This window comes from Cydia pomonella, chromosome 18 (assembly GCF_033807575.1).
Source record: "Cydia pomonella isolate Wapato2018A chromosome 18, ilCydPomo1, whole genome shotgun sequence".
Classification (NCBI taxonomy): Eukaryota; Metazoa; Arthropoda; class Insecta; order Lepidoptera; family Tortricidae; genus Cydia; species Cydia pomonella.
In genome coordinates this window covers 17,016,995-17,027,815 of record NC_084720.1, presented here as the reverse complement: position 1 = coordinate 17,027,815, position 10,821 = coordinate 17,016,995, and the positions used below count along the sequence as shown (strand labels likewise).

The following is a 10,821-nucleotide window of genomic DNA, read 5'->3' as shown; positions in this document are numbered from 1 at the left end:
GTTTCACTAAAACAGTTTTTTTTTTCAGATCAGTTGGTTTGGCTTCACATCTGCTTGAGGTTAGTATTTGAGTATCATTTTATTGTTCCAATATTTTCCGTTGTATGATGATCCTTCACAGACCTGTTCTGAATATTTTTGAGGAGAAAATAAATAAATTTCTGATCAAATTATGAAATTTGACATTTCTGTGATGTGCTTCAACGTATTTAACGTTTTTTATTATTATTTACAGGTATCTTCCCTCGTTCATCACTTGGTCATTCATCAGGTAAGATTTTATTTCACATTGAGAATTCTCCTATATTTTATCCAGGCAACAAATTAATTAAGTACTTTGCCTTATATCGTGGATCATTATTATCAACTCTACTCACGATGACGTGTAATACATTATCCGGATACCCTGTCATCTACCTCCACCTGTTATCTGATGATCCTTCACAGACCTGTTCTGAATATTTTTGAGGAAAAATTAATTTACTATCTGATTAATTTGTATACATTCTATTTTGCTCTAGCGTGTTTGGACGCGTAGTGATGAAATTGTTTTATTTTTCACAGGTATTTTCCCCACAACGGATCCATATTGCTAATGCATCAGGTTTTTCTTCATAACAGTTAATAATATTTACACTATTATTTATAAATAAATCGTTTAACTATCTGAAAGATTATGATGATAAAATTCCCCCGATGCCACCGTGACGGTTTATACAAGCTCAACAGGACTGATGTATAAAAAAAAATACAAAAACTATTATTCACTAAGCATACAATTGCTTACATTGTTTTTGTATCTTTTCAGGTGTCGACTGACTGAAGCTGCTGGATCATTTTGTCCACATAAGAAAATGTAAGTTTTAGTTTGTCGGTATATTTATATAGTTCGTGTCATCCACGATGACGCGCAGATTTGTCAAATCTAACCTCTAATAACATGACAATACGAGTCAAGGCACGCGTCGTAGTGGACTATGGGGACCGTGCGCGTTAAAGGGTCTGCCATCTTGTGGCCTGAATCGGAACCATAAACTTGTACATTTACACGTCACGTGTTTTCTTGAGCATAGTAGGTTCTGCTATTTTTTGGGCTACATCGGAACAATAAACATCACATTTACGCCCCGCGCCAAAAATCTGACGGCTCCTGTGCTGCCTCCTACAGTTCATGCACGCTCCCTTTCGTTTTGGATAACCTACACATAGATTAACTACATTACACATGTACATTCAAATTACTATTCTTAGATAAAATGTGTACAATTTCAGGATTATCAGGAAACTAATGAAATTAGAAAAACGTTGAGTGTCCCAAATCTGAGATTTATACCAAGAACTGGTTATGTAATAACCATACCCCGGGTTTTGACTACGGGAATGATTTCGTATATGTATTTATAAATTTACTTTATTGTAACATAGACACCAAACTATTTAAAAACATTCCCGCATGCCGAAACCCCGGAACATGGAATAAGTAAGCGTAAATGATCAATATGATGATAAACTTCCCCTGATGCCACCGTGACGGTTATTACAAGCTCAACAGGACTGAGATAATATCATAAGTCAAGGATTTCTCTGTACCTGCTACAAGGAAATAATTGTAGTTTTTATTTACAGGCTTCATCGCACACGACGCATTCGCAGCAGCACGTCTAATCGATTTTTTTACATTAAAGGTAAGCATTAATTAACTTTATTAAATTTAAAAGTCTGTTTATAATCACGTATACACCATTCGTGATAAAGTTAATTACTTCTTATCTAGGTTATTTAACGGGCTACAGGCGTTAATAAAAAGCCCCTTATTTGTTTTCAAAATGGAATAACTGCCTAACAATTATCAGTATTATCGTTAATTAGCTAACGTAAATAACGGCTTCACACGGGTTACACAAAACCTTAACCAATCGCACACCTAAATTTCATTTTATTTCATAGTTAATATTTTCCTCGCGTTGGTGTAGTGAAAAAAAATGTGTTTGACTCGGAGGCAAAAGTTTGCCCTTGTGCCTTGATACCCCCCCAACGCTCAAGATTCTTTCGCTTGCTCGGGTATCAATATTACGAGCAGTTAAACAACAAACTTGCCCCCTTGTAAAACAAATAACTATTATTTAACATCAAAGGTAATATAACAAAGGCACATTGCAATGAACCCCACACCCCGATTCTTTATCCATTCTATGATGAACCTTCACAGACCTGTTCTGAATAATTTTGAGGTCAAACTCTTATTATCTGATTATTTCTCATCATTCAAGTTCAGCACTTTGTGTAGTACTTATCTTAAAGTACGTTTTTCGTTTCAGGCGCTGTATTCGAGTCTGCGAACTGCGAAGCTAAATTTGAAAGGAGCATGAAATGTTAGGATGTATGTGAAATAAATAAATAAATAAATTTAAGGAAACGTTTATTTTAACCCTCTCCAAAGAACTTAACCCTTTTCCAGGCATAGTAAGATTTATCGACCACACATATGCGCCATTACAATTTCAACTTTAGCATTCGGATTTAAGGTTCAAATTAGATTACACTTTCAGGAAATGTTACTTGTCTTCAAATGAATCATCAAAGCTGGATTAATTGGAATATATTTGAGGGGTATAGAATCAAAGTCAGCTAAATCCATTTTGGTAAATTTTTCATGAAAGGAATAAAACTAATATTTTTATTTTTGGATCGCTGTATGAAGAAAACTCCAAAAACCTTGCTAAGAATGATATCTCCAGGAACTACACACTAACTGAACAAAGTTACGATTATTTTTTAATTAAATTTAATTTATTTCATTTAGCTGCTTTTGATACCAACTTTTGGATTTAGCTGACTTTGTTTCTAAGACGAATGGATATAGCTGTATTTGATCCCAATAATAAAATGATGACATACTATGACTAGTGATGTGCGTAAAGAAGAATGTCAGGGAAGTAACAAAAACCCAAAGTAGCAAGCGTGCTCAAAAATAGTTTCTGGCAAACTGGAATCAATTCTTTTTTTACATATATATTATATTTTATAGCAAAATCTCTACTTTTTCTTGTATTCTTAGTAGGTCGCTTTCGTTGGTTTTTTTTTTACCTTAGGACATTTTAGTATTAATGCATCTTGGTTATTTTTTAACGGTTTTGCGTAAAACGAACGATGAAAGTTTAGCAAATCGCGTACTTTTAATTTTTTACATGCGTATGTTTTACTATCATGATTACATGTAATTGGTTCAGGCAACGACTTTGCTGAGTATCTGTAAAAAAAAAAGACGAAACTTTTATATTTACCTACTAATTAGTAGTTTTATCACAGACTTCTTATTTATAACGGAAAGCAGCGTTTCGCGTCATACTTTTAACGAAATTATGAGCCATCATTTCATAGTAAGTACATCACTAGTCTGAAACTTACCTATCAATTTTGGCTTTGTTTGCCTTCCAATTTTCGGGATTTTTCTTGCGTTTCCTCCCTTTCCCTTGCGAAGATTCCATCACAGGCACTTCCATTGTATTTTTTACTTTAACTTACCACGATTTTTTAACTTCAAATCAGCTTAATTACCATAAAAGTTTAACGAAAACAGCAGACACGCAAACGCTATTTACTATAGAAGTCGCCATTTTGAAGTTACCGCCATTTTTAAGAAAAAGGACGCTGTGATTGGCTGATCACGATTTTAGCTGTTTTCGTTTCCAACCATACGGGATATAGCTGTCTTTGATACTAATACAATATTTTGAAGTAGATTTTTTAGTAATTCGTTAAGCTTGATGCTGAATAACTTTGGAATTGTACTTCGAATTTGATCGATGATTACAATGGCATTCATAACTTATAGTTTGATTTGATATGGATTTAGCTGACTTTGATTCTATACCCCTCATTTGGATTTTTTGGGAAAACCTTGTAGATTGGTGCGGCATGGAAAAGGGTTAACATTTTAAAACTAAATCCTCTTCGGACCCACTCGGCTGCTGTATCAATCCTCTAGAAATGGGGAAGGCGGCTGCCAAACTTTGACTAGGTGGCGCCACTAGAGTTTGTGACATGACATTAGTTTGTCCCACCTTTTTTCTTTGAATAATTAAATTATCATAATAGTTGGAAATGTGAGTTATCACAATCAAATAAGTTTTGTATTTTATGTACCGGTCTAAATAGTTTATAATATTAGACATGATCAGAGGTGGGAGCTTTGAATCTGCATTGATATGATATCTCTAAAAATTTACATCACAGGCGAATTCGGTTGGTGCCTCATAATCGACATTTAATGCTGGGCTCAATTGAAAATTATTATTTTGGTCGTAAAGTAACTTGTTGATATTGTATATTTTCCTTGATATTTTAAGCATAATATTTTCGAGTGAAAACATACGTAGCCAACCTTTCTGAGGTCTTTTTTTTTCCTTTTACGGATACCTTGCGTTCCCGTAAAAGTGATTTTAACTGTGTTACAGTCAGACGTCCATATTTTGCATGAGGATCCATTTTGCGTTAAACAGACGATTATTAAGTACATGAAAATATCCTACATGCTCTTGTCAAAACAAAACTTTATTTGAATGGCTTTGAGACTATCCGACAGTTTCTCGGTCTCAGATACAAAGTTTAATACTTATAGAGTTTAATTATGAAGTATTATTTATGAAACATTGGTTTATTAAATACAAATATTTCTTTAAAGTTATAAATTTCATAAGAGTTGGTAGTTATCTCAAACTCTAGTGGCGCCATCTACAATTAGCATTCAGCCGCCTTGTGATTATATGCTCTTTGGCCTTCCCCATTACACTTAATTTGGTTCATCCAAGGAGTACAATGCCGAGAGCTGTCGCACGCCGAAAGAGTAAAGGTTTTTTTTGTACTGAATCTGCTGATACGGAAGACGTTAAAATAAATGTACTCAATATCACGCAGGCTATGCTCGTCAAACTCAAAATCTGAGGGCCTACCGCGAACCACGTTCGACGTGTTGCCTCTCTGTCGCACTTGTTAATTCGTACGTAAGTATGACGGAGAGGCAGCACGTCGAACGTGGTTCGCGGTAAGCCCTCTGCTGTAATTTCGACCGGTTCGTGTTTGGTGGAAGTAGTCATCTCGGTAGATTTAATCCGCCAATGTCAATGTTGCCAGATGCAATGCCTGTTCGTTTCCTATAGGGACCGTGCGTGTTGGAGGGTCTGTCATCTTGTGGCCTGAATCGGAACCATAAACATGTACATTTACACGTCACGTGTTTTCTTGTGCATAGTAGGTTCTGCCATCTTATGGGCTACATCTGAACAATAAACATCACAATTACGCCTCGCGCCAAAAATCTGACGGCTCCTGTGCTGCCTCCTACAGTTCATGCACGCTCCCTATACTACACTGGCACAGTTACCTCGTCAGCAGCAAAAGACGACAAATTATTTAAAAAAAAAATTCGCTCCTTTTTCTAATGACAAGTTAGGTGTGTTTCACTGTTGTTGGAAATGGATTCAAAACAATGAATATATTCAATAAATCAAATGACAATATAGTTAGACCAAGCTAATATGGCAGCGATTAATGATACCCAAGACGGTGCACGGGTTATTTTAAACGTCAAACTTCTATGAAAATTATGACGTTTACTTGACAATTGCACCTTTCAAAATCGCTCCCAATGTATCCAAGTGTATCATACTTACTTTACTCTTTATGATAGATAGATAGATACATTCTTTATCCATACCCACAAGATACATGGCATTAGCATCAAAATAAACAAAAAAGAAAAGTGTAAAATAAAAACATGCAAACTTAATTCAATAAAACATTTTTTTTAAATTAATACGCCATGTGTTGTGGCACAGAAAAGGCGCTGACTCAGCATAATGATCAAAGAATATAATACTCACTAGGATAATGATGCAGCAAGCCGCATCGCTGGTATTCTGCCAGTCTTTGGTTCTGTCTCTTTGGGCCAGACTAGACGTCATAATTTTCATAGAAGTTTGAGGTTTGAACCAACACTTGCACAGCCTGGGCTATCAAAATCGCTGCCAACTTAGCATGTTCTAATTCTATACTTTTTACACTGTGCCATTATTACATGAGGCCATAATACAAGAAATCAAGTCCGAGATTTTAATCAGTGAACGAAAATAAGATTTGAATAGTCCCGTATAGATCGATTTGTATCTTTCGTGCGGCAACACTGATCATAACGTCATTTCAATCACGTCTAACTCAAGGTTATAGCATTGCGCATGTTTTATAAAATAAATTAATTTCAACGAAGTAAATTAGTCGCTCTCCGTTTGATGCTATATCGTGTGCTCCGTCGCTTTTCAGTTTCATTCAACAAGATGGTGCCAGAAGTGGTGTTTGTGCTGGGAGCGCCCGGCTCCGGCAAAGGGACGCAGTGTTCCTTGATCTCTAAAGAATACGATTACGTGCACCTGTCCGCGGGGGATCTGCTGCGCGAGGAGCGGCAGCGGCCCGGCTCCGAGTACGGAGAGATGATCGAGGAAAAAATCCGTAATGGCGAAATCGTGCCCGTGGAGGTTACGTGCTCGCTCCTACACAAGGCCATGCAAAAGTCCGGCAAGACGCGCTTCCTTATCGACGGCTTCCCGCGCAACAAGGACAACTTAGATGGCTGGGAACGCGTAATGACTGACAAAACAAAGCTTCTGTTTGTACTTTTCTTCGAGTGTGGTCGGGATCTGTGCACGGAGCGGTGCCTGGGGCGCGGCGCGGCGGGCAGCGGCCGCTCGGACGACAACCTCGAGAGCTTGCAGAAAAGATTCAACACGTACCTGAACGATACCATGCCTATCATAGACCACTACGACCGCCTGGGCCTCGTGCGTCGAATTAATGCTGAAGTTGGCCCAGCAGAAGTGTTTGAGAGTGTCAAAAAAGTGTTCACAGCCGTTGAGAAAAGTGAAAGTTAATTCAATTAACATGTATGAATAAATAGGTCAATCTTAGTTGTAATGGTGTTTGACATGAAGCATTGTCATATCCTGTGCAATAGTTATTTATTTGTCAGCTATGAGTGAGTTTACAAGTTTTAATTATCCAGGGATTTTAAAGTGTATTAATAACACCAATTGGCTTAATAGCCATGTCAAGAATGAGATGATTGAGTTGAACAGAGTTTTGCATAATGTGATCACTGATCATGCTAGGTGATTAATTTTATTAAAGCAAAAGACCAGGACAAAGTAATGATTTCCCCACTCTCTGTAAAACTATGTTCATTTGTTACTAACCCTTTGTGTGCCGAACTCCTGCAGTGGGACGAAAATTAAATTGCCATGTCTGCCGGCCTCCATTTTTAAAATTTTGCCACATTTGGCAGGGGCTGGGCGGGGCTACACACCATCGTCCACGGAATTATGAAGTTTCTATAAGCCTAAAAGATCCTTGTCTAATGATTTAGCATTAGTATATGTCTGAGCGGTACAGAACTAATTTTTGACACTCAACTTTCCGTCAAGAGAGAGTACCTTACATTGTTATATTGTCCCGCAGCGGGACACTGGCAGACAAGGCAATATTTCTTCCTGGCAGCAGCGGGAGAACGGCATATGTACAGACTTGTACAAAATGGCGTCTGACACATGAAAAGCTAAACTTCTATGATATACAGATTATGATGGTCAATGTTACACCTTTAGCCAGGCCGGCCATCTGTGGTGGTGTCCTTGAAATAGCTATACATAATAATTTAATCAAGAGAATGTATGATGAGAAAGTTCCTAGATAATTTTCTGGTCTGGCCTGGCTATAATAGATAAGGAATTTGGCCCAAGTACTTTACAACAGGTTAGAAGCAACCTACGTTTTTAAAGTAATTTTACGCAATGAGATTGGAATGATAAGAAAAATCAGTCATTGTTTTAAATGATCCCTATCGGCTTTACTGTTTGATAAGGCCTGTAATCTTCAAGCTGTAATCACTAGTAATATCTGTCTAATTTACCTTGAATTCAATACATATCATTGCTTAGCTAACAATACCATGCAAGTCAGATTTGCTTGATTTCAAGAAAGAAAAAACTTCATTACATATATAATTGGTGACCAATTGTCATGGCCAATTCTTGTCTTACACGGTATTGTTAGCTAAGCGGCGACATGTAACGATAAAATATAGCCATACTGTTGCCATTAGTAAAAATACTATATATTATAGGACATTATTACACAAATTGACACAAACAAAAACAAATTTACTATGTACAGTCAGCGTCAAATACTTCGTAGCAGTCAAAGTGGCCAAATAGTTCGGTACACCATACTAAATATATGGTGTACCGAACTATTTGGCTACTTTGACTGCTACGAAGTATTTGACGCTGACTGTACACTTAACATGTATGCCGGCAGTACGTATAGTGATAGTTGTACTGCTAAATCTTGTCACACCAAGACAAGTCTGCAACAATTTTGAGGCAGTGCAAGTGTTATTTTAAATGTCAAACTTTTATGAAATTATTATGTATAAGTAAACCTTGCACTGCCTCCACGGCAGACACAAAGCGATAGCTTGATGTCGTAAAAGCAGATACGGGCGTTGCGTAAACTGGCTCACACGCGAGGACGCCCAGGATCGCTCAAAGTGGAGGAAAGTGACCAAAGGCCGGGATAACGCTAGGTAGAAGAAAAAATTACACTTGCACTGTGTTTGCTATCAAAATAGTTGCAGGCTTATCTTGGTCTAACTCAGTTTAAATTCAATTGGCAAATACAGCTATAGCTGTTACTGTTGAGGAACGTGTGCAATGTGAAGTTATAAAATAATCAGTACAACTCAGTTTTAGATAAGCAATAGATAGATAAGCAGCTTTAGAGCCATTGTGATAGTGCATTGGCGTATAATGTCTAGTGGTTTTATTAGTATCCCTACAAGTATAGTCAGCAAGAATGCACACTCATATAGCCATGTACACCCCATTATTACCAAAGAGAAGATTGTAATAGTGAGGTAAAGTCTAAGAAAAAAACGTGCCCATTTGTTTGACATCCAAAACAGATGGTGCTGTACTGCGCCATATGTTTTGTGGTTACTGAGTTGTCAAACATCAACTTTTGACGGAGTTACCGCAAAATGTATAGAGCTGTACAGCGCCATCACGTTTACCTGTCGAATTCGAAGCATGAAATTGTATTAGATTTTACGCATCTTACTAATTTAAATTTGAACTTTATTGCCACGGATAAAACTTAAATTTAACACATTCACTGCCATGGACTCGATGGGTATTATATTGGAAAGGGGCGCTTGGCACTGAAATGTTAACATGACTTCAATCTAGATGTAAAAGTAAAAGGAATATTTCTATGAATGGGCAGGGTTGTAAACAAAGTGGCAAATTGGGCAAAAAATATTCCTTGGGTTTCCCAAGCCAAGATGAGCCCTAGGACCGTGAGATTCTCAGGAGAATAATACATTTATGGCCAGCTACTCGCTAGGCGGGTTGTCTATCCGTAGGCGCTTTTCGCTACATAAAAGAGTTAGCTCGCGCTAGCAGTAAATGCGAATACTTATGCATTATTTAATGTTGAGGGGGTCTAAATGAGGATCACCTCTGCAGCTGACTGTAAAAACAACATTCCTGTTACTATGCAGTCATTAATAAACGTACACTTACTGAAACTACATTATTTATTATCTACTGGTGAAATTTCATTGCTATAATAGTAATAAAATATCATATGAATATTGCTATTGTTTATTTTTACAAGCTTTTATTTAACTTGCCCTGTTAGTATGTGTGTGGGTTAAAACTTGGAAGCTCAATTCGACCCACTTCCCAACTTCCGATTGAGCTGAAAATGTGCATAGAGTCAAACCAACATAAGTTAGAAGCGATTTTGATAGCCCAAACGGTGCACGGGTTAATTTAAACGTCAAACTTCTATGAAATTATCACGGTTACTTGAGACTTGCACCGTCTGGGCTTATATACTTACTTTACTCTTTGATCTGGGCTATCAAAATCGCTGCCAACTTATCTTGGTCTGACTCTAGGTACATATGTAAGTCGGGTGATAATGCAATATTGGATCTTTCCTCCTTAGGAATCTCCTGGGTAATTGCAATCCGCAAAGGCCCCCGAAAATCATAAGATAAGATAAGATGGTAGGTACCATGGAGCTGATCTGATGATGGAGGCGGGAGGTGCCCATGTGTTAAATATCAAAAAGTGACGCCATCTAATAGATCAGAGGCCAAAGGTATGGCGGCATCGTTTCGAGCGATGGCGCCATACCTTTGGCTTATGCTCTATTAGATGATGCCACTTTTTAGGGTTCCGTAGCCAAATGGCAAAAAACGGAACCCTTATAGATTCGTCATGTCCGTCTGTCTGTCCGATTATTGATATTTAACACATTAGTGAAAGAATAAGGATCAAAGCAAATATGGCGTTCTAAAAGTTTTAATCATGTGTCGAAAGATGGCAGTAAATTTACTGTGGCTTGGCTACAAAGTTTTCTTTGACAATCCAACTCTATTTCAAATTCTCTTTGTTAAAAATCCTCGAAACTATCTCCATACCAAATTTTATCAAAATTGGATTAGCTGTTATTGATCTCCCCTTTTAACCCCCTTAAGGGGAGATTTCTGGGATAAAAACTAGTCTATAATGTCCTTCTCCGAGTCGAGTCTCAATCAAATGGCTATGATGTACCTACCTAATTGTCCAAATCACGGCTCGAAGGTTAACTGAAAGAGATACTGGACATATACGAGTTTGACAGAGATAGATTAGACAAGTTACATGACGAGTTTTTTAACTTTTTTATACCACGACGGTGGCAAGCGCGTGCGCCCAGCGATGT

At 37.5% G+C, this 10,821-nt stretch overlaps 1 protein-coding gene and 1 long non-coding RNA gene across 2 annotated transcripts; both read left to right on the top strand.

Moving 5' to 3' along the window:
* The first annotated feature begins 65 nt into the window (after positions 1-65).
* Positions 66-2,403, top strand: LOC133527805 (uncharacterized). Its single transcript, XR_009800918.1, has 5 exons — positions 66-271; positions 565-604; positions 809-856; positions 1,627-1,685; positions 2,319-2,403. It is a non-coding gene; the product is annotated as an uncharacterized LOC133527805 (long non-coding RNA).
* A 3,780-nt stretch (positions 2,404-6,183) lies between these two features.
* On the top strand, positions 6,184-9,700 carry LOC133527689 (UMP-CMP kinase). The gene has a single exon (XM_061864808.1). It carries the CDS (start codon positions 6,288-6,290, stop codon positions 6,921-6,923), a length of 636 nt encoding a protein of 211 aa, XP_061720792.1. The 5' UTR covers positions 6,184-6,287; the 3' UTR covers positions 6,924-9,700.
* The last annotated feature ends 1,121 nt before the right edge of the window (positions 9,701-10,821 follow it).